General features: G+C 47.2%; 2 protein-coding genes across 3 annotated transcripts; both read left to right on the top strand.

Annotated features, from left to right (window-relative positions):
- The first annotated feature begins 450 nt into the window (after positions 1 to 450).
- LOC143022773 (uncharacterized) lies at positions 451 to 17,560 on the top strand. 2 transcript variants are annotated; one of them, XM_076181122.1, is made up of 5 exons: positions 451 to 700; positions 3,175 to 3,766; positions 3,853 to 4,166; positions 5,725 to 5,817; positions 16,823 to 17,560. In XM_076181122.1, the coding sequence occupies exons 3-5, from the start codon at positions 3,909 to 3,911 to the stop codon at positions 16,949 to 16,951; spliced, it is 480 nt and encodes a 159-aa protein (XP_076037237.1). In that variant the 5' UTR covers positions 451 to 700; positions 3,175 to 3,766; positions 3,853 to 3,908; the 3' UTR covers positions 16,952 to 17,560. The 2 variants fall into 2 exon arrangements, with proteins under 2 accessions (XP_076037237.1, XP_076037236.1); XM_076181121.1 differs by lacking the exon at positions 3,175 to 3,766 and having other exon boundaries at positions 458 to 700.
- Positions 17,003 to 26,042, top strand: LOC143022774 (uncharacterized). Its single transcript, XM_076181124.1, has 5 exons — positions 17,003 to 17,889; positions 19,067 to 19,205; positions 20,532 to 20,627; positions 23,212 to 23,295; positions 23,423 to 26,042. The coding sequence occupies exons 1-4, from the start codon at positions 17,003 to 17,005 to the stop codon at positions 23,239 to 23,241; spliced, it is 1,152 nt and encodes a 383-aa protein (XP_076037239.1). The 3' UTR covers positions 23,242 to 23,295; positions 23,423 to 26,042.
- Positions 26,043 to 27,473: the final 1,431 nt, after the last annotated feature.

Raw genomic sequence — 27,473 nt, 5'->3', positions numbered from 1 at the left:
CCCGTCTTTATATCTCATTTTATCTAAACTATTTTTAAATTCCTGTATTGTTTTTGCACACACTACTTTCTCATCCAACTTGTTCCAAATGTCTATTACTCTCACTCTGTGAGGAAAGCTATTATTTTTCAGATCTCTTCTATAGTTGTCTTTCTTGATTTTATTTCCGTGTCCTCTTCTATTTCTTTCAAAAATGTGTGTGTATTCACTTGGTCTTTTGGATCACGTGTTCGACTCGTGATCGACAGCTATTTCCCTCCTGGAAGAGAGCTCAGAGCTCGTAGGTCCGATCTATGGGTAATACTATGACCTTTCACACACACACACCCAACTCCCCGCCCACGAGAGTCAGAGTAACGACCCGAAGCGCAGCTGTGTGTGTATGTGTGTGTGTGTGTGTGTGTGTGTACACATTCATATTATTTTACTTTTGTCACTCTATCTTATTCAGTCTAATAGATAACTCCTCTTATTTTTCCAAGTATTTCTTCACAGTGAAAACTATTCATGAACTATTTAATTTCATAAATCAAACGTTGCATTTTTAGCAAATGCGGCTGCGCATAGAAACAATGCAGGCGAAAGTGAGTGACGGGCCGAAAGTGGTAGGTGGACGGATACAAAATTATTCAAAATGGAAAGAAAATGGTACAAATACCCAAGCATTAAGATTGAAAACCTTCCCCCGGATATTGCAGAGGTAAGAAATAGTGACATCAACAATAGCTAACGTAAAATTGAATTATTATCAACTAAACTGAAAATTTATGGAACTACTTGTCACAAAATATTTAATGGGGGGACCAGTTGACTGCTGTGTCGATCAATTCATATAAAATTTAAAGTCATGATTCAAATACTGAATATAGGGAGAAAAATAAGAATAATACACTGATTTGGCTTACGACATGTAAAAGTAATGCAATGCAGAAATATGTATTTTGTGAATTCAGTAATTCTGTATTGTATTGGCTGCATTGCCCAGTACCTTTCTACTGGTGACTGTCGGTACAATTTACAAAAGTAAGATTATTTCGATTAAATTAAATCTTTGTACAAAAATGGTAGAGGTTGCAGTTATCAATGAGAGTGGTACATGGAAGGTTATCCAGTCTTGTCTAATTTTAAAATAAGGTAAATGGCACATTTATATTAGTATGTTGTATTTTGTTCCTTAGTTTATTTGATTTTTTATTATTGAGTTTGTGGTTATTGTTAAACTTGCTCATATGGTATGGGAATAATTTCTATATGGATTTGGGTAGGTTTTTGCTTCCCTTAATGCAAATATTTTTAGTTAGATTCTTTCACCTTTTCTTCAGTTCTGTAAAGAAACAAATGATAAGTCAATAGTGACAGCACTGTCTTATTATGTTCTAAAAAGAAAATAAGTAACATCCCCGGCAAATTTGGAGCAGTTGTTTTAAGTGTGTTCACGACTTCAGAGCCCTGAAGAGCATTTACTTGGGAATTGTATGATCTGTTACCGGGAATCTCAAAAGAAGTTTTGCATGGCAGTAAAAACCCTTAAAAGGCCCCAAGGCAGTCAAAAGTTTTCCGCAAACTAGAAGATTTGATATCAAGTATGATTAGGCCTACATTGATTAGAAATAATAATGATGATATGGTATTACATCACAAACTCCCCCCTATCAGAAGGCTAGGACGGTGCCCCTCACAGAGGACTTTGTAGTTTACATAGTTGTATTTTATGGGAAGGGGGAGCTACACTCATGGTGTCCTGCCTTTGTATCTCGCAGTGTCTAGTTTGCTCTTAAATTCATGAATGGCTTTTGCACACACTATTTTTTTTGTCCAGTTTGTTCCAAGTGTCCACCACTCTGTGTGGAAAACTGTTCTTCTTCAGATCTCTTGTATAACTATGTTTTTTGACTTTCCATATCCTCTTGTGTTTCTCTTGTCCCAGTTTAACAAGTCCTCTCTATCAAGTATTTCTATGCCCTTCATGATTTTATAGGTAGTCAGTAGGGTGCCTCTCCCTCTTTTTTGCTCCAGAATCAGTAACTCCAAGTTAGCCAGTCTCTCTTCATATGACAATTTTGAAAATGCAGGGTCTATTTTTGTGGCTGCTCTCTGGATTCTTTCTATTTTCTTTATATTCTTTTTGGTACTGGGTGACCACAATGTCGCCACATATTCTAGTCTAGCCGTATCAGTGTGACTAATATTTTAATAATTTCTTTGTCCAAATATGTAAATGTCACTTTTATTGATCTTAACAAGTTAAAGGATTCTCTGACAATTTTGTTTATTTGTTTATCATAGGACAAGTCGTTTGAGATAATTACTCCCAAATCTTTTCCGGATCCCACTTTCTTTACCTCCTTAGTTCCAATTTTATATTGTCCTTATATTCTATTGTGTGTGTGTATTTACCTAGTTGTATTTTGCGGGAGAAGAGCTATGCTTGTAGGGACCTGCAGTTGTATCTTTCCGCGTCCAGTTCTTTCTTAAAGTTGTGTATAGTTTTAGTACTTGCTGTTTTCTCTTTCAATTTATTCCATGTATCTAACACTCTATGTGGAAAGCTATTCTTTTTCATATCTCTTCTGTAACTGTCCTTCTTAAGTTTCTTGTGTCCCCTTGTATTTCTATTGTCCCATTTAAGTAGATCATCCCTGTCAAGGATTTCCATCCCTTTCATAATTCTATATATGGATATCAAATCTCCTCTTTCTCTTCTTTTTTCCAGAGCTATTAATTTTAGTTTGTCCAATCTTTGTTCATATGTCAGCATACTGAGTGTTGGTGCCATCTTTTTTAGTGCTCTTTGAATTCCTTCTATTTTTTTTTTTTTTTTTGTGTGTGTGTGTGTGTGTGTGTGTGTGTGTGTGTGTGTGTACTGGATACTCTAATTTTGGTCTTATCAGTGTAACTAGGATTTTCTTCACCATCTCCTCGTCTATGTAGTCAAAAGCCACTTTCATTGATCTTATTAAGTTGTAGGTTTCTCCAACTATTTTGTTGACATGTTTGTCTAGTGTCATGTCATTTGAAATGATCACTCTTAGGTCTCTTTCTGAATTTACTTTTGTAACTTTTTTTGTTCCAATTTCGTATTTACCGGATATTCTATTTTTGCTTTTTCTAAATTCCATTATACTACATTTTTGAATGTTGAAATTCACTTTGTTCTTCTTACTCCAATTCCAGATGTTGTCCAGATCTCCCTGAAAAGATTTACAGTCTTCCTCGTTACTCACTCTCTTCAGTAGTTTTGCATCATCTGCAAAGTTTATGTAGCATTTAATTCCTTCATCCATGTCGTTTATACAAATAGTGGGGTGAGGAATTTGGTACATCATAAGTTGGGCGGAGGAGAAAGAGCACAGACATTTTCAGAAAGAATCCAAAGAGCAGCGACAAAAATGGCACCTATACTGTCAAATCTGACATACAAACAAAGATTGGAGAAATTACATCTGTCAACACTAGTACAGAGAAGAGAAAGAGGTGATTTGTTGACCATTTACAGAATTATAAAAGGGATGGAAGTTCTTGATAGAGACGTTAAAGTGGGACAGAAGATAAACAAAAGGACACAAAAAGAAACTAAAGAAGGACAGTTACAGAAGAGACCTGAAAGAGAATAGCTTTCCACACAGAGTGATTGATGTCTGGAACAAACTGAACAGAGAAACAGTGAATGCCAAAACTATACACGATTTTAAGAATAAACTGGATGCAGAGAGATACGAAAACGGGTCACTACGAGCATAGCTCTCGTCCCATAAAATACAATTAGGTAAATATGTAACCTTTGTGGTTCATTTTTAATTTTTTATTTATTTATTTATGTTTTTATTTATTATTTATCTATTTTTTTTCCAGATTTATGGACTCCAGGTCGAGGACACTTGGAATGAGTGCGAATTGTGTCCCCTGGGATGGAGGATCGTAAAGAGGAGGTGCAGCAGGATGACAGAGAGGAAGGGAAAGGGCAGGAAGGCGAACTGGAAGAGAAGCTGTGGGAAGTGGAGGAGTTCTTGGTGACTTTGGTCGACAACGGTCGTTCAGTTGTCGCGAGGAAGGACAACTTGCCCCTCCTGCCCAGGAGCACGAAGGACTTCACTCCGTTCCTGACGGAGTTGGCGCTCAAGAACGTCAGCCCCTTACGCAAGGCAGATCCAGACCTTCTGCGGCAGGTAACGCAACCCACTATGGACTTCCTTGACTGTATAAAGTCTGCTCTAAGGGTTGATGTCATAATGTGTTATCTCTCTTGTATCTCGCTAGCCAAGTGGGTTAGGGTGTCGTTACGATACAAAGTCCTCTGTGAGGGGCACCGTCCTAGCCTTCCAATAGGGGGAGTTTGTGACGTTAAACCAAATCACTTGCAGCGAAGGTAGAGATGATGACGATTTGAACCCTGCCCCGGGGTATAATTCATTAGATTCCACGTTACAAGGCCCACCGTAAGGGGCACTGTCTTAGCCTACCCGATAGGGGGGAGTTTGTGATGTTGAACCGAATCGCATCATCACAATCACTCTCTATGCCTCTCGCCTCTCTCTTACTATCAAACACCTACCTACCTGTCTCCCTCTCTCCCTCATGTCTCCTTCCCTCCCTTTCCCCCTCCTTTCCTTCCCTGCAAAATCACATTTGAACACTGCAACAGTGATTGATAATCAAGAGATCAAATGAGGAAAACCTTTTGACAGTAATGGCGGAATTGGCAAAGATCATGAATGCATTTGATGCGTCTAGAATAGAAAGGGGGAAATGCAGAATTGGCAAAGATCACAAATGCATTTGAGGCATCTAGAATCGGGGAAAATGCGGGCATCATGTGTAAGACATCTTGCCTCTTAACTCCTAGAATATGATGTGACTGCATAGGCGTCATGAGACGGGAGTATACAAAGATGCTGCTGTGAGTGTCCTGATAATATTTATTTTTTAGATGTAGTCGACTAGTGACCCCAGTATTATGTGAACAGGCTTGATCACATTTTCTGTGGACATGAACATTTTGTGTGAAAGAGAATGAATATAACAGCAGCCGTAGCTTTATATTTTATAGTGCAAGTATTGTGATGCATCGTTGTACGTCAGGCACGAGTATTTAATTCGTATTGAAGAGGTTAACGTCAGACGCTTTAAGAACCCTATTTCCGTGCAGAGAAGGAGGTGTGGCATTTACCCCTCTCGATTCTCGATGCCTCGTTTCAAGTTGGAACAAAGTTCATAGTTTCAGAGCTATTACGTGCCTAAGTGCCCCCCCCCCCCGAGCAAAGGACTCAGGGATGCCCCCCTCCTTTCCCCCATCACCACTTACCATCTCCACTATCCCTTACTGCCTATTATAGCAATCGGCTCGCAAAATAATTAAACAGATTTATAAATATTATATAATGTCCCTATTGCAGAAAGGTTAAAAAAGGGAAAAATATTTCGTATTCTGTTGAGTCTAACGCAAAATTCGTATATTACGTTAAAATATTGCGGGTTCCTTTGACCTTTTTATTTATTATGATTATTTTGTCAGCCTTCTGGGTGGCATGTCCAGACTAGAATTGCGGCCACCCCACCAAATGTGCCGTCCTATGGCATATGCACCCCCATGTGAGGGCCCTCCTGCATGGTTTTCTTGGGGCGTAACGTCAATGGCCATAAGAGTTACGATGCCAGAAGTGAACAATCCCCATCACTTCTGGACACCGTCACTGTCTTTCACCACGACCTCCTCTCACCACGCAGGGACGGGAATGGCTCACGGAGAGGCTCGGAGGAGGCAAAGAGCTGGAGCTTCATTGCATCTGGAATCCAGATTACAGAGACGGCATTGTCCAGGTAAGTTCTCGTAACACGGACGTACGCTATTTTTCTTAGAAGTGGTATAGCATCAGAAAAAAAAATTCATTTTGTAAATTATAATACATCAATGTAATAGATATTTTTCTCGGCAGAAATCGTTATCAGAAAACGTTGTAACCTATACAGAAATGAACAAAGTCGCTTTGACTCCTTTAGATGCCAACTTTGTTTTGATAGATTCGGAGGTCTGAGATGATGACAACCCTAATGACCTCAAGAAGTACAGGTATTGCATCACTAAATGCAGGTTTGGCTAGAATAGACGAAAATATCATACTTTAATTTCTTCAGCCTCCACTGCCAAAACAGTGGTTACGTTTGTTTATAGTTTTTAGCAACCTTTTCTATTATTAATTTCCGCCAAGAATGACCATATATTACATTGATGTATTATGATTTACAAAATTAAAATCTAATTTCCTATTGCTATATTGTGTGGAGTGTTTTCAGGGATGAAATGGGTGGGAATGATTTTATGCCTTTTCCTTTTTGGCTACCTCCCTAGTAAGGGGGAAAAAGCCTTGGTATATGTATGTATTGCTATATTGCGTTAGGTACCTTTATCAGTTTATCAGATGTACTGACCTCCTGCTCTCACTTCCACATTTCTTCTCGTATCTATTCTCGTAACCTGCACTGCACCCCGTACTTCTTAACCTCTTCGATGTGATGACGCCCATGTAGGCGTCATGAGGCGTGAGTGGATATACGAGGATGTCGGTGTCTTGATTATATTCATTTTGTAGTCGTAGCCGAGTGAACCCCACATTCTGTGAACTAGTTTGATCGTGTTTTCTGCATTTGTTAATACTCGGTGAAAGAGTGATTAATACCAGCAGTGACTTCATGTTTTATGACGCCAGTAGTGTGATGCATCGTGCATTAGGCATCCGATGCTGCGCGAGAGAGGATTTGACTCCTATTGAAGAGGTTAGCCATTTCCTTCCTCTGAATCCCCCCCCCCCGTATTATGGATCTTCCTTTCTATACATACATACGTACATTACATACATCTACCACACACAGGCCTCACACGGGAGGTAGCTAAAAAAAAAAAAAAGGGCATGGAAACCACTCCCACCCATTCCATCCCTGATACACTCCACTCCCCTCCACCCTCTACCCTCTACCCTCCCTCTTATCTTGGCACCTCCTGGATGACAATGGGTCATCCCTGCATCTCGCCCATTGCCCCCCCGGGTCACAAGTAGTGTCGTAAGGCACGGCACATCCACAGCAAGGCTGCTTCATTAATTCAGCGACCCCCCCCTCTCTGTTCCCCCATGCAGAAAGGGAGAAGATGGGGAGAAATTCCTTCGGGCTGCATGAAATTTATTTCTCGCGCATACTCCCTCACTCCCCTGATCTTCCTTTCTGCCACATTTAGATACAAAGTCTTGTTGAGCGCAGTGCCCTCGGCAGTCGTCCCCAGATAGGTATTAACCACTTCAGTACGAGTCAAATTCTCGCACGGAGCATTGGCTGTCATATGTACGATGCATCACACTACTCGCATTCTAAAATATAAAGCCACTGCTGCCGTATTACTCATTCTCTTTTACTCCGAGTAATAATAAACACAGGAAACGTGATCAAACCAGTTCACAGAATCTGGGGTTAACTCGTGTACAACTACAAAAAAAAAAGTATAATCAAGACGCTGATGCCGCCGGCATCCACACATACCCACTCACGCCTCGTGACGTTTACGTAGGAATTGAATCAACATACCAAAATGCTTAAATTCGAAGTCTTCTTGAATGAAGAGCCCTTGGCATTCGTCGCCAGTTACGTATTAATTGTGACAAAGATGATCACTCCGTCCGTTGCCCAGAAAGGGGGCATCAGGGGGGGAGGGGGTGCATCCACAGAAGTGTAACAGACTTTGCAGGTGAACGTGGGCGCGCGCGCGCGACATCGGTGGTCAAGAAATCATCGCGAAGAAGAAGAATGGGGACCTGATGAGCAAGGTATCCTCTCTCTCTCTCTCTCTCTTTCTCTGTCTTTCCCCTCTCTCCCCTCTCTCCTCTCTCCTCTCTCCTCTCTCTCCCCTCTCTTCTCTCGCCCCCTCTCTCCTCTCTCCCCCTCTCTCCTCTCTCCTCTCCCCCCTTTCCTCTCTCCCCCTCTCTCCCCTCCTTTCCTCTCTCCCCTCTCCCTCTCTCCCCTCTCCCTCTCTCCCCCCTCTTCTCTCTCTCTCCTATCTCCCCCTCTCTCTTCTCTCCCCCCCCTCTTCTCTCTCTCTCCTATCTCACCCTCTCTCTTCTCTCTCCTCCTCACTCTTCTCTCTCCCCCCTCTCTCTTCTCTCCTCCCCCCTCTCTTCTCTCTACCCCTCCCTCCTCTCTCTCTCCCCCTCTCTCTTCTCTCTCTCCCCCTCTCTCTTCTCTCTCTCCCCCTCTCTCTTCTCTCTCCCCCTCTCTCTTCTCTCTTCTCTCTCCCCCCTCTCTTCTCTCTCCCCCTCTCTCTTCTCTCTTCTATCTCCCCCTCTCTCTTCTATCTCCCCCTCTCTCTTCTCTCTTCCCCTCTCTCCTCTCTCTCTCTCCCCCTCTCTCTCTCTCTCTCTCCCCCTCTCTCTTCCCCTCTCTCTATCTCTCCCCCTCTCCCTCTCTCCCTCTCTCCTCTCTCTGCTTTCTCCCCATCTCTCCTCCCTCCCTCTCCCCCCGCTCTCCTCTCTCCCGCACTCCCCCTTCTCCCCTCTCTCCCCCTTCTCCCCTCTCTCCCCCTTCTCCCCTCTCTCCTCTCCCCCCACTCTCCCCTCTCTCCCTTCTCTCCTTTCTCCCCCCTCGCTCCTCTCTCCTCTCTCCCCCTCTTTCCTCTCTCCCCCTCTCTCCCCTCTCCCCCTCTTTCCTCCCCCTGTCCTCTCCCCCCCTCCCTTATCCCCTTTCTCCCCCCCCTCCCTTATCCCCTTTCTCCCCCCCTCCCTTATCCCCTTTCTCCCCCTCGCTCCTCTCCCCTCTCCCTCCTCTCCCCTCTCCCCCCTCTCTTTCCTCCCCCTCTCTCCCCTCTCTCCTTTCTCCCCCTCTCTTCTCTCCCCCTCTCTCCTCTCCCCCTCCTCTCTCCCCATTTCGCTCCCCCTCTCCCCTCTCTCCCCCTCTCTACTCTCTTCCCCTCTCTACTCTCTCCCCTCACTCCACTCTCCCCCTCTCTCCCCATCTCTCTCCCTCTTCTCTCCCCCTCTCCCTCTTCTCTCCCCTCTCCTCCCCCTCTCCTCCCCCTCTCCTCCCCCTCTCTCCTTTCTCTTCCCCCATGACTCTCCTCTCCCCCTCTCTCCTTTCTCTTCCCCCATGACTCTCCTCTCCCCCTCTCTCCTTTCTCTCCCCCCTCTCTTCTCTCCTCCTCTCTCCTTTCTCCCCCCCTCTCCTCTTTCTCCTCCTCCCTCTCTTTCTCCCCTCCCCCTTTCTCCCCCCCTCCCCTTTCTCCCCCTCTCCCCTTTCTCCCCCCTCTCCTCCCTCTCCTCCCTCCCCCTTCTCCTCCCTCCCCTCTCTCCCCCTCTCTCCTCCCTCTCCTCCCTCTCCTCTCTCCTCGCTCCCCCTCTCTCTCCCCCTCTCCTCTCTCCCCCTTTCCTATCTCCCCCTTTCCTCTCTCACCCTCCCCCTCTCCTCTCCTCTCCTTCCTCTCCTCTCTCTTCTCCCCCTCTCCTATCTCCCCCCTCTCCATTCTCCCCCTTCTCTCCTTTCTCCTCACTACTCTCTCCCACATCTCTTTCCCCCCTCATCTCTCCCCCTCTCTCCTCTCTCTTCTCTCCCCCACTTTCCTCTCTCCCCATCTCTCTTTCCTCCCCTCCCCCTCTTCTCTCCCCCTCTCCTCTCCTATCTCTCCTCTCTCCCATCTCTACCTTCTACCCCACTCTCCCTTCTCCCCCTCTCTCCATTCTCCCCCTATCTCCTTTCACCCCCCTCTCTCCATTCTCCCCCATCTCCTTTCTCCCCCCTCTCTCCATTCTCCCCCTTCTCTCCTTTTTCCTCACTACTCTCTCCTCACCCCCCTCTCTTCTCTCCCCTCTCCCTTCTCTCCCCCTCTCTCCCCCTCCACTCTCTCCCCCCTCCACTCTCTCCTCCCTCCACTCTCTCCTCCCTCCACTCTCTCCTCTCTCCCCCTCTCTCCTCTCTCCCCCTCTCTCCCCTCTCCCCATCTCTCTTCTCTCTCCCTCTCCCTTCTCTCCCTCTTCTCTCCCCCTCTCCCTCTTCTCTCCCCCACTTCTCTCTCCTCTCCCCCCTCTTCTCTCCCCCCTCTTCCCTCTCTCTCCCCCCTCTTCCCTCTCTCTCCCCCCTCTTCCCTCTCTCTCCCCCCTCTTCTCTCCCCCTCCCCCCTCTTCTCTCCCCCCCTCTTCTCTCTCCTTTCTCCCCCTCTTCTCTCTCCTCCTTTCTCCCCCCTCTCGCCTCTCCTTTCTCTCCCCCTCTCTTCTCTCTCCCCCTCACTCCTCTCTCCCCCTCTCTCTTCTCTCTCCTCTCCCCCTCTCCCTCTTCTCTCCCCCTCTCCCTCTTCTCTCCCCCTCTCCCTCTTCTCTCCCCCTCTCCCTCTTCTCTCCCCCTCTCTCTTCTCTCCTCTCCCTCCTCTCTCCCCCTCTCCCTCCTCTCTCCCCCTCTCCCTCCTCTCTCCCCCTCTCCCTCCTCTCTCCTTTCTCCCCTCTCTCCTCCCCCCTCTCTCCTTTCTCCCTCTTCTTTCTCCCTCTCCTTTCTCTTCTCTCCCCCTCTCTCTTCTCTCCCCCTCTCTCTTCTCTCCCCCTCTCTCTCCTCTCCCCCCTCTCTCTTCTCTCCCCTCCCCCTCTCTCTTCTCTCCCCCTCTCTCTTCTCTCCCCCTCTCTCTCCTCTCCCCCTCTCTCCTCTCCCCCTCTCTCCACTCCCCCTCTCTCCTCTCCCCCTCTCTCCTCTCCCCTCTCTTTTCTCCCCCTCTCCCTCCTCTCCTCTCCCCCTCTCTCCTTTCTACCCCTCTCACCATTCCTCCCCTTCTCTCCTTTCTCCTCACTATTCTCTCCTCTTCCCCTCCTCTTTCCCACCTCTCTCTTTCCCCCTCACCTCTCCCCCTCTCTCCTCTCTCGCCATCTCTCTTTCCTTCCCTCTCCCTCTGCTCTCCCCCTCTCCTCTCCCTCCTCTCCTCTCTCCCCTCTCTCCTTGCTCCCCCTCTCTCCATTCTCTCCCTATCTCCCCTCTTTCCTCTCCCCTCTCCCCCTCTCTTTCCTCCCCCTGTCCTCTCCTCCCCCTGTCCTCTCTCCTCTTTCCCCCTCCTCTCTCCTCTTTCCCCCTCCTCTCTCCCCTCTCTCCTCTCTCCCCTCTCTCCTCTTTCCCCTCTCTCCTCTTTCCCCCCTCTCCTCTTTCCCCCCTCTCTCCTCTCTCCCCCCTCTCCTCTTTCCCCCCTCTCTCCTCTCTCCCCCTCTCCTCTCCCTCTTCTCTCTCCTTTCTCTTCTCTCTCCTTTCTCTTCCCCTATGTCTCTTCTCTCCCCCCTCTCCTTTCTCCTCCTCTCTCCCCCTCTTCTCTCCCCCTCTCCTCTCTCCCCCTCTCCTCTCTCCCCCCTCTTTTCTCCCCCTCCTATCCCTCCTCTCCTCTCTCCATTCTCCCCCGCTCTCCTTTCTCCCCCCTCTCTCCATTCTCCCCTTCTCTCCTTTCTCACTACTCTCTCCTCTCCCCCCTTTCTTCTCTCTCCTCTCCCCCCTCATCTCTCCTCTCTCCCCCTCTCTCTTCTCTCCCCCTCCTCTCTCCCACCTCTCTTTCCCCCCTCATCTCTCCTCTCTCCCACCTCTTTCCTCCCTCATCTCTCCTCTCTCCCCCTCTCTCCTCTCTCTCCTCTCTCCCCCTCTCCTCTCTCACCCCTCTCCTTTTTTCCCCTCTCTCCTTTCTCCCCCTCTCTCCATTCTCCCCCTATCTCTTTTCTCCCCCTTCTCTCCTTTATCCTCACTACTCTCTCCTCTCCCCCCTCTCTCCCCCTCTCTCCTCTCCCCCTCTCCCCCTCTCCCTCTTCTCTCCCCCTCTTGTCTCTCCTCTCTCCCCCTCTTGTCTCTCCTCTCTCCCCATCTTGTCTCTCCTCTCTCCCCATCTCTCCTCTCCCCCTCTCCCTCTTCTCTCCCCCTCTTGTCCCTCCTCTCTCCCCCTCCTCTCTCCTCTCTCCCCCCTCTTCTCTCTCCTTGCTCTTCCCCCTCTTCTCTCTCCTTTCTCTTCCCCTATCTCTCTCCTCTCTCCCCCTCTCTCCTTTCTCCCCCTCTCTCCATTCTCCCTCTTCTCTCCTTTCTCCTCACTACTCTCTCCTCTCCCCCCTTTCTTCTCTCTCCTCTCTCCCACCTCTTTCCCCCCTCATCTCTCCTCTCTCCCCCTCTCTCTTCTCTCCCCCTCTCTCCTCTCTCCCACCTTTTTCCCCCCTCATTTCTCCTCTCTCCCACCTCTTTCCCCCCTCATTTCTCCTCTCTCCTCTCTCCCCCTCTCCTCTCTCATCCCTCTCCTTTTTCCCCCTCTCTCCTTTCTCCCCCTGTCTCCTTTCTCCCCCTCTCTCCATTCTCCCCCTATCTCTTTTCTCCCCCTTCTCTCCTTTATCCTCACTACTCTCTCCTCTCCCCCCTCTCTCCTCTCTCCCCCTCTCTCCTCTCTCCCCCTCTCTCCTCTCTCCTCTCTTCCCCTCCTCTCCCTCTCTCCTCTCTCTGCCCCTCCTCTTCCTCTCTCCTCTCCCCCCTCTCCGTCTTCTCTCCCCCTCTTGTCTCTCCTCTCTCCCCCTCCTCTCTCCTCTCTCCCCCCTCTTCTCTCTCCTTTCTCTTCCCCCTCTTCTCCTTTCTCTTCCCCCATCTTTCTCTTCTCTCCCCCTCTCTCCTTTCTCCCCCTCTCCTTTCTCCCCCCTTTCCTTTCTCCCCACTTTCCTTTCTCCTCCCTCTCCTTTCTCCTCTCTCCCCCTTTCCCCCTCCTCTCTCCCCCTTTCCCCCTCCTCTCTCCCCCTCTCCCCATCTCCTCTCCCTCCTCTCCTGTCTCTCTCCTCCTCTCGCCCCTCTCTCCTCTCTCCCCCTCTCTCGTCCCCCCTCTTCTCTCTCCCCCTTTCTCTCCTCAACTCTCTCCCCCTTCTTTCCTCTACTCTCCCCCATCTCTCTTCCCCCCTCTCTTCTCTTCCCACCCTCTCTTCTCTCCCCCTCTCATCTCTCCCCCTCTCATCTCTCCCCCTCTCATCTCTCCCCCCTCTTTTCTCTCTCTCCCCTTTTCTCCCTCTCCTTTCTCCTCCCTCTCTCTCTCCCTTCTCCCCCCACTCTCTCCTCTCTCCCTTCTCCCCCCACTCTCTCCTCTCTCCGACCTCTCCCCCTCTCTCCTCTTTCTCCTCTCTCCTACCTCTCTTTCAATCCCCCTCTCCCTATCCTCTCCCCCTCTCTTCTCCCCTTCTCTCCCTCTCTTTCCTCCCCCTGTCCTCTACCTTCTCCCCTTTCTCCCCCTCTCTTCTCTCCACCTCTCTCCTCTCTCCCCATCTCTCTTTCCTCCCCTCTCCCTCCTCTCTCCCCCTCTCTCCATTCTCCCCCTATCTCCTTTCTCCCCCCTCTCTCCATTCTCCCCCTGTCCTCTACCCCCTCCCCTTTCTCCCCTTTCTCCCCCTCTCTTCTCTCCCCCTCTCTTCTCTCCCCCTCTCTTCTCTCCCCCTCTCTCCCCATCTCTCTTTCCTCCCCTCTCCCTCCTCTCTCCCCAAAATGATACAAGGACTCGGAAATTTGCCTTACGAAGAGAGGCTTAGGCACCTACACTTACACTCTCTGGAAAGACGCAGAGTGCGGGTTGATCTAATAGAAGTGTTCAAGTGGATCAAAGGCTATAACAAGGGTGATGCAAACAAGGTCATTATATTAAAACAACAGGGCAGGACTCGCAGTAATGGGTATAAACTGGACAAATTTAGATTTAAGAAGGAAATAGGCAAGAATTGGTTTACAAATAGGGTGGTCGATGAATGGAATAAACTTAGTAACCACGTAGTAAGCGCTGATACTCTCAGTTGTTTTAAAAAACGATTAGACAGCTTTATGGATGGGGATGACAGGTGGTGATGGATACGGAGCTGCCTAGTGTAGGCCTTATGGTCTTTTGCAGTCTCCTTTATTTCTTATGTTCTTATGTTCTTTCTCCTCACTACTGTCTCCTCTCCCCTCCCTTCTCTCCCCCTCTCTCCTTTCCTCCCTCCTCACTCTCCCCGTCTCTCCTCTCCTCTCTCCCCATCTCTCCTCTTTCCCCTCTCCTCATCTCTTTCCTCCCCATCTCTCTCCTCTCCCCCTATCTCTCTCCTCTCCCCCTGTCCCTCTTCTATCCCCTCTCCCCCTCTCCCTCCTCTTCTGTCCCCTCTCCCTCTTCTCTCCCCCCCTCCCTCCTCTTCTCTCCCCCCTCCCTCCTCTTCTCTCTCCTGTCTCCCCCCTCTTCTCTCTCCTTTCTCTTCCCCCTCTCTTCTTTCTCCTCTCCCCCTCTCCCTCTTCTCTCCCCCTCTCCCTCTTCTCTCCCCCTCACCCTCTCCTCTCCCCCTCACCCTCTCCTCTCCTCTGTCTCTCCCCGCTCTCCCCCGTCTCTCCTCTCTCCCCCGTCTCTCCTCTCGCCCCCTCTCTCGTCTCCCCCTCTCCTCTCTCCCCCTTTCTCTCCTCTCTCCCCCTTTCTCTACTCTCTTCCCCCTCTTGTCTCTTCCCCCTCTCTTCTCTTCCCCCCTCTTCTCTCCCCCTCTCTTCTCTCTCCCCTCTCTTCTCTCTCCCCTCTCTTCTCTCTCCCCCTCTTTTCTCTCTCCCCCTCTTTTCTCTCCCCCTCTTTTCTCTCCCCCTCTTTTCTCTCTCCCTCTTTTCTCTCTCCCTCTCTCCCCTGTCTCTCCTCTCCGACCTCTCCCTCTACTCTCCGACCTCTCCCTCTACTCTCCCCTCTCCCCCTACTCTCCTCTCTCCCCCTGTCTCCTCTCTCCCCGTCTCTCCATTCTCCCCCTTCTCTCCTCTCTCCCCTCCCCCTCTCTCCCTCCTCTCACCTCCCCCTCTTCCCTCTCTCCCTCCCCCTCTTCCCTCTTCCCTCTCTCCCTCCTCTCCTTTTCCTCTCTCCCCTCCCCCTCTTTCCCTCCTCTCCCCTCCCCATCTCCTCTCCCCTCCCCCTCTCCTCTCTCTCCTCTCCCCTCCCCCTCTCTCCCTCCTCTCCCCTCCCCCTCTCTCCCTCCTCTCCCCTCCCCCTCTCTCCCTCCTTTCCCCTCCCCGTCTCTCCCTCCTCTCCCCTCCCCCTCTCCTCTCCCCTCCCCCTCTCTCCCTCCTCTCCCCTCCCCCTCTCTCCTCTCTCCCCCTCTCTCCTCTCCTCACCCCCTATCCCCCCTCTCTCTTCTCCTCACCCCCTATCCCCCCTCTCTCTTCTCCTCACCCCCTATCCCCCCTCTCTCTTCTCTTCCCCTTCTCTCTCTCCTTTCTCTCCTGTCTCCCCCTCTCCCTCCTCTCCCTCCCCCTCTCTCCTCTCTCCCCTTCTCTCCTCTCTCCCCTTCTCTCCTCTCTCCCCCTCTCCTCTCCTCACCCCCTATCCCCCCCTCTCTCTTCTCTTCCCCTTCTCTCTCTCCTTTCTCTCCTGTCTCCCCCTCTCTCTCCTCTCCTCTCCCCTCCTCTCTCCTCTCCTCTCCCCTCCTCCCCCTCTCTCCCTTCTCTCTCTCCTCTTCCCCTTCTCTCTCTCTCCTCTTCTCCTTCTCTCTCTCCTCTCTCCTCTCTCTCCCCCTCTCTCCTGTCCCCCTCTCCTCCTTCCCTCTCTCTCCTCTCTTCTCCCCCTCTCCTCTCTCCTCTCTTCTCCCCCTCTCCTCTCTCCTCTCTTCTCCCCCTCTCCTCTCTCTTTTTCCCCCCTCCCCCTTTCCTCTTTCCCCCATCTCTCTCCTCTCTCCCTGTCTCTTCTCTCTCCCTTCTCCCTCTTCTTTCCCCCCTTCTCCCTCCTCTCTCCTTCCTTTATCTCTTCTCTCCCCCCTTTATCTCCTCTCTCCCTCCCCCACCCCTCCCCATCCCTCTTCCCCTACTCCCTTCCTCTTCCCGTACCCCCTACCTCTCCCCCACCCCCTTCCTCTCCCCCTCCCCATCCTCTCCCCCTCGCCCATCCTCTCCCCATCCCCTTCCTCTCCCCCATCCCCTCACTCTCCCCCTCCCTCTCTCTCCCCCACCCTCCCCTCCTCTCTCCCCCTCCCTCCCCTCCTCTCTCCCCCTCCCTCCCCTCCTCTCCCCCTCCCTCCCCTTCTCTCCCCCTCCCTCCCCTCCTCCCCCCCTCCCTCCCTCCTTCCCCCCTTTCACTTCAAAATGTTTCAAAAGAGCTTTCCTGAGCTAAGAAAGGAAAAATGACCTTCTCTTTCTCTCTCTCTCCAGGTATTTATTGACGGCACTTTGGAGGAGCCCTGCACTGCCTATCGTGCACGCGGAGGTTCCTCTCCATTTCAGGTTGTGTGGGGGTGGGATTGGGGCTGGGGCAGAGACTCCAAGAATGGTTTGGAGTTTGCATGTCCAGGTTCCTTTCCATTTCAGGTTCTGTGGGATGGGGGCTGGGGCAGAGACTCCAAGAACGGTTTGGAGACTCCAAGAACAGTTTGGAGACTCCAAGAACAGTTTGGAGTTTGAATGTACAGGTTCCTCTCCATTTCAGGTTCTGTGGGATTGGGGCTGGGGCGGAGAACTCCAAGAACTGTTTGGAGTCAACAGAATGTGGCAAGTGGCCCTTGGTGGTAAATGGAGACCTTACAGTACACAAGAGATGTGAGGGATGACTCGTCATCCAGGAGGAGCCAAGATAAGAGGGAGGGAGGGAGGGGTTAGGTGGGGTGGATGGGAGTGGAGTATGTGGGGATGGAATAGGCGGGAGTGGTTTCTATGCCTTTGTATTTTGGCTACCTCCCTTGTGAGGGGGAAAAAGCCTTTAGTATATGTTTGAATGTACCTTTTACGTTAACTGTGATAAAAAAAAATCAGCCATCATATTTCCATGAGCAGCATATAGAGCCACGGTTTGGCCACCCCTGGTATATAGAGACCTAATGGCAATATCTAAAATCTCCCTCAGGTGGACACCTTGACCTTCCAACCTCCATCGGACGACCACGGGGGCAGGCAGAGCGGTGGTCCTCCTTCGCCAGAATCCTTGGTGATGGACTTGTACTCAAGCTGGGAGGAACCTACCCTGTCAGAATAGGACCTGTTGGAAGGTGAGGAACCGCAACATGAGGAGCCGCCACCTTTGGACATGAATCTCCTGGATCGTAGCGGACAGACGGCTGCAGTAGACGATTGTTTTGTTACAGAGAGTTGTGTGGCATACGAAGAGCCAACTATGAGGGATGGGAGTACTGTTTCTTCTTCGGATATCGTGCTGCTCCAGGAGGAGGAGGAGGATGGAGTACAGCCACAGGCTTCATCCCAGCCCTCCACAGTACACCCTTGTCCCTCTGGGTCCTCTCCACAGCCGTGCATGCCGACACACCAGGGGTATATTACGACAGGTCTGCCTTGCCCCCCTCTACCCAACCCCATCGGATCACCCTCGCACCCGTGCCCCCCGCCACCTCTGCTACACATGCCTTCATCCCAAGGGTATGCATCATCATTCCAAAGTTGTGTGTCACCCCGATTTCAAGCTCCTCTCCCGTCACACCAACCGTACGTGTCCCCACCACCGCCACTTGTTTCACTGCCTCATTCTCACGTGTCACTGACTCAGCAGCTCCCACCATTGTCTTCAGTCCATTCCTGTGAACCTCGGTCCCGACTGTGCTCGTTGCCGTCTCGGCCAAGCGGAGTGTTGGCCCAGCAGTCCAACCGTCCAGCAGTCCAACCGTCCCATCCACCTGGTGTCTCCCCACCATCGGAGACCTGCTCCTCTCGAGTGCGATCCACATCCCCGTGCCAGGCCTCACCAAAGACAACCAAAGACAGGTACAACTTCAAAGGGAAGAAGGGACCAGGCAGACACTTGACTCATCCTCAGAGACCTCAGGGTTTTACCAAGGAACCGCTCGTTGGCTGGCACGGGGCACCTGCCGCAACAGTGACCCCAGTCTCAGGAGCCAGCGGTAACAAAAGGCAGTCTTCCGAAGTGTACCGTACCGTACAAGAAACTGGATTGGAGGTCAGGTGAGTCATACCTTTTTCTACACCATAGGTTCTTCCCTTGAGGTTAGTTACGTTTCATCAGTATACGATTTATATATATATATATATATATATATATATATATATATATATATATATATATATATATATATATATATTATGTGTGACTAATAATTTGACATAGCCCAAAAGGATTTCTCTCTGTCATCTCATTTTCTGCACTTGTAGCAGGATCAGAGGAAGGATTGAGGAATTTAGTGACAGAATTTGGGAAGGTGTAGGGCGAGGTGAAGCAAAGGCATGATTCATTAGATTCCATGCTACAAAGTCCACTACAGGGCCCTTCCTAGCCTCCTGATAGGGGGCAAGTTTGTGACGTTAAACCATATCGTCATTGCTGTCTCGTAAGCTGGACTGGATTAAACCGCATAAGTTTGCCAATTTGTGGAAGGGATTGAGGGTATTGCAAATCTTCATCATTCTTGTCCTCGAGACTCATTAACCCACTGTCGATGAATGAGATAAGAAAGACCGGAGATCCGTATATTTTTATCACTATCTGTGGTCCTCTTCATTAGATCGATGAAGGAGACCACAGATAGTGGTCAAAATATACGGATCTTCTGTCTTATCTCGTTCTCCGACAGTGAGTTAATAAGTCTCATTTTACAAACGTGCTGCTACATTATGTCTTCCTAATTCTTGACCTTCTTGTGGTTCTCTGTACAGCACGAGCCAAAAGCTGAGCCACACCAAAGTGCATTTACATTGATTTGTGAATCTGCATGGTTCTCATAAGAACATAAGAATGAAGAAGACTGCAAGAGACCATGAGGCCTACACTAGGCAGCTCTGTATCCATCACCACCTGTCATCCCCATCCATAAAGTTGTCTAACCGTTTCTAAAAAGAAACTGATAGTTTCAGCACTCACTACATAGTTACTAAGTCTATTCCATTCGTCGACCACCCTATTAGTAAACCAATTCTTGCCTATTTCCTTCTGAAATCTAATTTTGTCCAGTTTATAACCATTACTGCGAGTCCTGCCCTGTTGTTTTGATATGATGACCTTGTTTGCATCACCGTTGTTAAAGCCTTTGATCCACTTGAACACATCTATTAGATCACCCCTTACTCTGTCTTTCCAGAGAGGGTAAGTTAAGGTGCCTTATAATTCTTGTGGTTCTCCGTACAGCAAGAGCCAAATCCTGAGCCACAGGGAGGTCCGTTTGTACCAGCAGAATCTTCGACTGGAGTGGGACGACTTGGAGAAGAGGTACTCGACAAGTTCCTCCACGGACCCAGGGCACAGATTTCTACAGAGCTATCCAATGGTGGGTTATTGACTTATCTTGTATCAGGCATGATATTCTTCCAATTTAAATTGGAATTCTGATTTTTTTCTTTTCCTGACAATGATCTCGATTTTTTGTCATTAATTCCTGATTGTCATTAATGATTTTGATAAATGATCTTGATAAAAAAAAATTGTGGTCAAATGATTTTTGGTTGATGTGAAGTTTTGGGCGATTCGTATGTCGGCTGTACCTGTGTGTAAGCGGTTTATTTTGTGCTGGACCGCAAGTGATTCGTTTTGTGTAGCATTCCGTGGCGTGGTGCGCACGTGTACGTATAGAAAGGTGATGACTGGGGTAGATTTTATTTTGGCTGAATTATATCGATAGCAACATCAGCGGAACAGCTTGCATGCATTTGTTTACTAGGGATTCAGCCTAGGCCTGCGGACCCCCTGACCCCCACTATCATGCCTGTTGTATTTACTCAGTTTGATATATATATATATATATATATATATATATATATAATATATATCATATATATATATATATACATATATATATATATACACACCAAGAGTTTTTTCCCCCTTATTAGGGAGGTAGCCAAATCAAAGGGCACGCACCCAGCCCCACCCATTCCACCACCCTTTCCTCCCTCTCATCTTGGCTCCTCTTGGATGATGGGTCATCCTGTCTCCCGCCCAATGCCTTGGGCCAGAAGCAATGCAGCAAGGCACAGCACATATGCAGCAGGGCCAATTCACTTACAGTACCCCCCACCACCACCATCATCTCTGTCCCCAAATGCAAATACCCCCAGACTGATACCTTAAATATTTCTATTTGGAATAACTTGGATGATATAACCCAAATCTTGATATGACTGTTGGAATTTAAAGATATAAACCAAGATGAAACCACACATGAATTTGTAGCTAGGGCAGGATTTAGAAAATGAATAAGATAATTGAATAAAAAAAAAAAAAAAAAAAGGATAATAATCTGCATGTCTGCGACTTAATACGTGAAGAAAATCTCTCGTTTGCTCGGGTGAAAGTCGGTACAAGGAACGGGGGTGGAGACTTTCTGAATAAGAGGTGCATTACGTCCCGAATATTTAAAACAGTGTGGCCTCTCCTTGGCTTTTCCCCCCAAGATCTTGGGATTTTTGCCATCATCTTGGAAACTTGGATATAAATTGTAAAAAAGTAACAAATCTTTTTATTTTTTTCACCAAGATTTGTTCATTTTTTACCATTTATATCTAAGATTCCAAGATGATGGCAAAAATCCCAAGATCTTGGGAAAAAAGCCAAAGAGTGGCCACACTGCCAAATAAGAATGTTTCTCTGCTTTCAGGATGACCGCGACGTCACTGTACAGCACCATCTGTGCTGGATTGCTGCTTATCAGGAGGAAATGACGCTCACGGACAGGCAGGGTGCTGTCAATAAGGTGGAAAATGACTCTTTATTTTACTTATTTATCTTTCTGTTTGAGATGAGGTGTCTGAGAAGTATGGTAGGGGTTACTAGGTTGGATTTAGTGAGAAAAGAGGAGGTGAGGAGGAGAACAGGGGTGGTAGGGGAGTTGGGAGATAAGGTGGATGAAAGAGTATTGGGATGGTTTGGACACGTGGAAAGAATGAGTGAAGAAAGACTAGTAAAAGAGGTGTGGAAGGTAGAGGTGGAAGGAATGAACATGAGGGGGCAACCTAGGATGAGATGGATGGATGGGGTGAAGGGGGCATTGCAAAAGAGGAATGTCTGTTGAGGAAGGACAGGAGAGGACAGAAGATAGGGGTGAATGGAAAATGGTTGTGTATGGATGATGTTGTAATGCATGAGAGGGAGTGGGTTGGGGATGGTGGAGTGATGGAGTATGCGTAAAAAATAATCTGACGCAGCCCGAAGGTATTTCTCCCTATCTTCTCCTTTTCTGCTTGAGGGGACGGAGAGGGGGGATCGCCGATATAATGAAGTGGCCTTGCTGTGAATGTGCTGTGTCTTGCTGCATTGCTTCTGACCCAGGGCAGTGGGTGAGATGCCGTGATGACCTGTCATCCAGGAGGAGTCAAGAAAAGAGGAAGGGAGGGGTGGTGAATGGGAGTGGAGTACAACCACTCCTCGTTTAACGACGACAATTGGGACCAGTGCGCCGTCGTTAACAGAATTGGTCGTTAAGCGAAAGTGTATACATATACGTACATGTACTGTATGTACAATGTCCAGCAATACATGTATCTTTATTTTCGTGTATTTTCCCTCTTTTATACAGTACATTAAAGCTTTATTTACTGTTTATTTACGGTGGTTAGGTTCCTGAAATTACCGTATATGACCAAATCCGCGTATGCTGACATTCCATATTGAATACCGGGGTATTTTTTTAGTTTCGACCATGGGCGCAATATAGCAATAGAAAATTAATTATTAATTTTGTAAATCAAAATGTATCAACGTAATATGCAATTTTGTGGGCGGAAATGAAAGTAAAAAATACCATGCTACAAGAAAATATGCTAATGAACGAAGTCGGTAGCATAGGATTGGGACGCCATCTTGTCGTCTGCCAACGTCTCTCACGACGACGACAACGAGGACGAGCCGGATGACATTTAATTTGCAGGTAATGATTTATCAAACACAGGTCAGGTTAGTTTAGTTTAGGTTAGACGAATTCATCATCCTTTTATTTCTTCGACATCGGCATCTATCATAACAAACATGGTGTACCATTCGTCCGACATGACTTCGTTACTTACGAAATTTGTTTTAGCACCTTTTTTTTCCGCTCACAAAATTGCATATTACTTTGATACATTATAATTTACAAAATTAATAATTAATTTTCTATTGCTATATTGCGCCCATGGTCGAAACTAAAAATTTACCACTACCGGTATATACTGTACCCCAGGTAGTTTTTGCAGCTTGCAGGATGGTAATGTAGACCTAAGCTTCAGAACAATTTACCTCACAGCTAATATTCACCGTACAAGTTCAATTATAACACCATACAAATTTGCCTCAGCCAACTTAATTATCGTACACGACGTCATAACTTCGGGAGATTTACGTTAAACGTCTGTCATAAAGCCCGTCGTAACTCCGCGTTGTCGCTAATTGAGTAGGTCGTTAAACGAGGAGTACCTGTATGTGGGGATGGAATGGGTGGGAGTGGTTTCCATGCCTTTTTCTTTTTGGCTACCTCCCGTGTAAGAGGGAAAAAGCCTTTGGTATACGTATTTATGCATGTACAAATACAACATACTTTACATGTGCCCACTACGTATTTTATAATGCATGCATTGTGATCCATCGTTGTACATCAGGCAACCTGACGTGCACGCGAATATTTGACTCGTATTGAAGAGGTCAAACCCTCCTTCGCCTCTCGGCAGATGCACCGTGTGTTGGAGTGTGTGATGACGACCGTGAAGGTAAGGTAGAGGGTCTCGGAATGGTTTTGTAAGTTCGAATTCGTCCATTGTGGATTAACTCTCTGCCGTATGGACGAACAACTGCAGACGGCAGCCACCAAGGACAGAGAGAGTCAGCTGCCCTCCGCAAATGGACAGAGCCGTCACAAGTCGCCAGACGTGATTGACTGCAGGCAGTTGTTAGGACGAGCCAACAAGTTTTTGGAATCTGCGTCTTTTATGTTTTTTTTTCTATTTTATCATTATTATCATTCAGTGCCCTTGCTATGGATGTGCTGTCTCTTGCTGCATTGCTTATGACCTAGGGCAGGATGCAGGGATGACCCGTCATCCAGGAGGTGCCAAGATAAGAGGGAGGGTAGAGGGTGGATGGGAGTTGAGTATGTTGGGGATGGAATGGGTGGGAGTGGATTTTATGCCTTTGTTTTTTGGCCAAAAAGCCTTTGGTATATGAATGTATGTATTATTATTTGTTTATTTGTTATTATTTATCATTTGTTTATTTTTTTAAGGAGAGAGAGTGTGCCATATATTTGAATGGAAGAACCTTGTTTGAAATTATGGTTGAAGAAATCTGCCATTGTTCTTCGTCTTTAGGAAAACGAGAGTCTGGTCCAAGTTTGCTGATTCCTAGTCGAGGTGCATCAGTACGGTCCAGAAGAAAGACGCTTGACTCTGAAGGTGAGATTTTGTTCGTCTCTTGTGACCTGTGGACATGAAATTTGCATCAGAACTTCGTTTCCTCAGCTTCTTCAAATGTACTGCATTTGTATTAACGGATCAATTGATTTCCCTTTTTTTATTCCAGGCATGAAATTGGTTACAAAATAGGACGAGGGAATCATATGAGAGGTACAAAGTAAAGAGAAGGGAAGTTAGGCATAAGATAAAGGAAGCAAAGAGGAGAGCAGATGTGAAATGGGGTAAGAGTATGACAGAAAATTTTGAAAGTAATAAAAAGATGGAAGCTCGCTGGCTGAGCGGGTAGGGCGTCGTTACTTGCGGCGAAGGTCGAGGGGATGGCAGTTCAAATCCTACCACCGGCAAAGTTGAAGCAAGGGCATGGTTCATTAAATTCCACACTACAAAGCCCTCTGTGAGGGGCACCGTCCTAGCCTTCCGATAGGGAGGAGTTTGTGACGGTAAACCATATCATCAATGAAAAGATGTTTTGGAAAGAAATTAAGAGAGGAAGAGGAGGGGAATCAAGTAGAGAAGGAAAGGTTAATAGGTGCAGATGGTGAGATGATAACGGAAGAGAAGGCAGTGAGAGGAAGATGGGCAGAGTATCTTAGGGAGTTGCTAAATGTGAAGGAGGATAGGGAGGGAAAGATACTTGCAGTCGGAAGTGCAAAGATAATGAGAGTGATGAGTGAGGAAAATGGAGGAGAAATAAGGAAAGATGAAGTGAAAGCAGCGGTTAAGATGATGAGAGCAGGTAAGGCACCCGGGTTGGATGGATGCTATGCAGAATGTCTGAAGAAAGGAGGTACAGTGATGGTGGACTGACTGGTGAGGTTATTTAATGTTTGTTTATGAGTGGATAGAGTGCCAGAGGATTGGCTGTATAGTTCCACTTTACAAGGGAAAGGGGGACAAGTGTGAGTGTAGTAGTTTCAGAGGGATCAGCTTTTTGAGTGTAGTTGGGAAGGTTTATGGGAGGGTCTTCATTGAGAGGATTAGGAGATGAACAGAGGGAGTAATTTGTGAGGAAGAGTGTGGGTTTAGGACAGGTAGGGGTTGTGTAGATAAGATTTTTGTGGTAAGACAGATATGTGAGAAAGCTATAGGAAAAGGTAAGGATATCTTTTGGGCCTTTATGGATCTGGAAAAGGCTTATGACAGGGTAGACAGGAAGACACTGCATACTGCAGATATATGGGATAGGAGGGAAGCTGTTAAGAGTAGTTAAGAGTTCTTACGAGAGTAATAGAGCTTGTGCTAGGATTAGAAATGGAGAGAGTGAGTGGTTTGAGGTAAAGGTGGGACTTCGTCAGGGATGTGTAATGTCACCCTGGCTGTTTAATCCATACATGGTTGGGGTGGTGTGAGAGGTGAATGCAAGGGTAGTGGGTCAGGGGTTGGAGATGATTAAAGAAAATGGAGAAAAGTGGGAGGTGAGCCAGTTGTTGCAGTTGTAGCAGGATCAGAGGAGGGATTGAGGAAGTTAGTGACAGAGTTTGAGAAGGTGTGTGATAGAAGGAAGCTGAGGATAAATGTGGGCAAAAGTAAGGTGATGAGATGTACAAGGAGAGTGACAGCAGGCTGGAAGTGAGCATTAAGGGAGAGAGACTGGAGGAAGTGGATAGTTTTAGATACTTGGGTGCAAATGTGGCAGGAAAGGGAGGAGTGGGGGTGGAGGTAGAATGTAGATTGAGGGAAGCAAGTACAGGTACTCCTCGTTTAACGACGACAATTGGGACCAGCACGCCGTCGTTAACCGAATTGGTCGTTAAGCGAAAGTGTATACATATACGTACATGTACTGTATGTACAATGTCCAGCAATACATGTATCTTTATTTTCGTGTATTTTCCCTCTTTTATACAGTACATTAAAGCTTTATTTACTGTTTATTTACGGTGGTTAGGTTCCTAAAATTACCGTATATGACCAAATCCGCGTATGCTGACATTCCATATTGAATACCGGGGTATTTTTTTAGTTTCGACCATGGGAGTGGTTTTCTATTGCTATATTGCGCCCATGGTCGAAACTAAAAATTTACCACTACCAGTATACACTGTACCCCAGGTAGTTTTTGCAGCTTGCAGGATGGTAATGTAGACCTAAGCTTCAGAACACTTTACCTCACAGCTAATATCCACCGTACAAATTCATTTATAACATCATACAAATTTGCCTCAGCCAACTTAATTATCGTACTCGACGTCATAACTTCGGGAGATTTACGTTAAACGACGTCATAAAGCCCGTCGTTACTCCGAGTTGTCGTTAACCGAGTAGGTCGTTAAACGAGGAGTACCTGTAAATGCCTTGGTGTATTAAAAAGTGTAATGAGAAATAGACATCTGGGAGTGGATGCTAAGAGGTTATATGAAGCAGTGATTGTGCCAACAGCACTGTACGAGGCAGAAACATGGAACATAAGAGAGGAAGAGAGGAGTCTGAATGTGTTTGAGACGAAATGTCTGAGAAGTATGATAGGGGTTACTAGGCTAAATAGAGTGAGAAATGAGGAGGTGAGGAGGAGAACAGGGGTGGAAAGGGAGTTGGGAGATAGGGTTGATGAAAGAGTATTGGGATGGTTTGGACACATGGAAAGAATGAGTGAAGAAAGATTAGTAAAAGAGGTGTGGAAGGCAGAGGTGGAAGGAATGAACGTGAGGGGGCATCCTAGGATGAGATGGATGTGGTGAAAGGGGCTTTACAAAAGAAAGGATTGTCTGTTGAGGAAGGACAGGAGAGGACAGAAGACAGGGGTGAATGGAGAGGGGTTGTGTTTGGATGACGCTGTGATGCATGAGGGGGAGTGAGTGGGGGATGGGGGGTGAGGAAGTATGTATGAGAAAAAATTTGATATAGCCCAAAGGGATTTCTCCCCGTCTTCTCCTTTTCAGCATGAGAAGACGGAGAGGGAGGGGGTCGCCAAATTTATGAAGCATCCTTGCTGTGGATGTGCTGTGTCTTGTGACACTCCGTCTGACCCAGGGCAGTGGACAGGATGCAGGGATGACCCGTCATCCAGGAGGTGCCAAGATAAGAGGGAGGGAGGAGGGTGGAGGGGAATGGAATATGTAGGGAATGGAATGGGTGGGAGTGGTTTCTGTGCCTTTTTTTTTTTTGGATCCCCCCCCCCCAGTGTAGGAGAGAAAAAGCCTTTGGTATATTTATGTATATATATATATATATATATATATATTCTGATGCCAATTCCTATTCACTCTTAGTTGCCAATGCCAGTTCCACTGTATATAATTACTTGCTTTATAATCTGTGTAGATTATACCTGCCAGTTGATGAGCTGTTGGATGCTGATGATGGAATGAAGTTAATGAAGTGCTTATTGATTGACCACTTCATGATTGTCAATGATTTATACATGTCAGATTGGACTACTTTTTGACTATCTTATCATGCATCTATTTTTTATTATGTACTTGTTTCTATAAAAAATTCTTGTTTACAAATATTGTTAAAAAAGCATCAATAAGCTTAATTAATTACTGGTTTTATTCTATAATCCAGTAGTACATAATCACTGAAACAATACATAAATGCACAAAACAAAATTTTTAAATAATGTTGATGAACAATTATGTAGTAGACAAAACAAACCTTAGTATAAACTTTAAAAATGCTAATAAAATACATGTGATTCTATAAAGATGCCAGGTGTTTTTAATTTAGCAATATTTAAGCCTCTAAAGTTACAAAAATTGTATTTTTGAATAACAAAGAACTATTAAGCCAAAATACATAAAGATATATTGTTATATATTTACTTGTCAAAATACACAAAAAAAAAATCTTTATAAGCAATTTATTTGGCTATCAATTGCTGCGGAGTAAGTGGGAGTAAATTTGTCTGCCCATTTTTCGCACTTATTAGTGGGTAAAATCGACTGAGTCCACGGACGCCTGGATAATTTACTCTCATATTACTCTTGTTTAATTTCTTTTGAAGAAATTTTGCTCTTTCAAATATATATATATATACATTATTTTTAGTTTAAATTTATATAAGAAATACAAAAATAGAATTGAAATTTTACATAATTTACTCTGACATATACTCTGTCTTGTGCTGTTATTTTAAAAGCATTGGCATCAGCAAAATATTGCTGATGCCGATGCCAAATCCCATTAAAAAAAAAAAAAAAGAATGCCATCTCTTA

The sequence above is a fragment of the Oratosquilla oratoria genome, unplaced genomic scaffold (assembly GCF_046742065.1).
Source record: "Oratosquilla oratoria isolate Oo_2021 unplaced genomic scaffold, ASM4674206v1 SCAFFOLD170, whole genome shotgun sequence".
NCBI lineage: Eukaryota > Metazoa > Arthropoda > Malacostraca > Stomatopoda > Squillidae > Oratosquilla > Oratosquilla oratoria.
The sequence above is the reverse complement of the archived record's forward strand: the minus strand, read 5'-3'. Positions and strand labels throughout refer to the sequence as shown.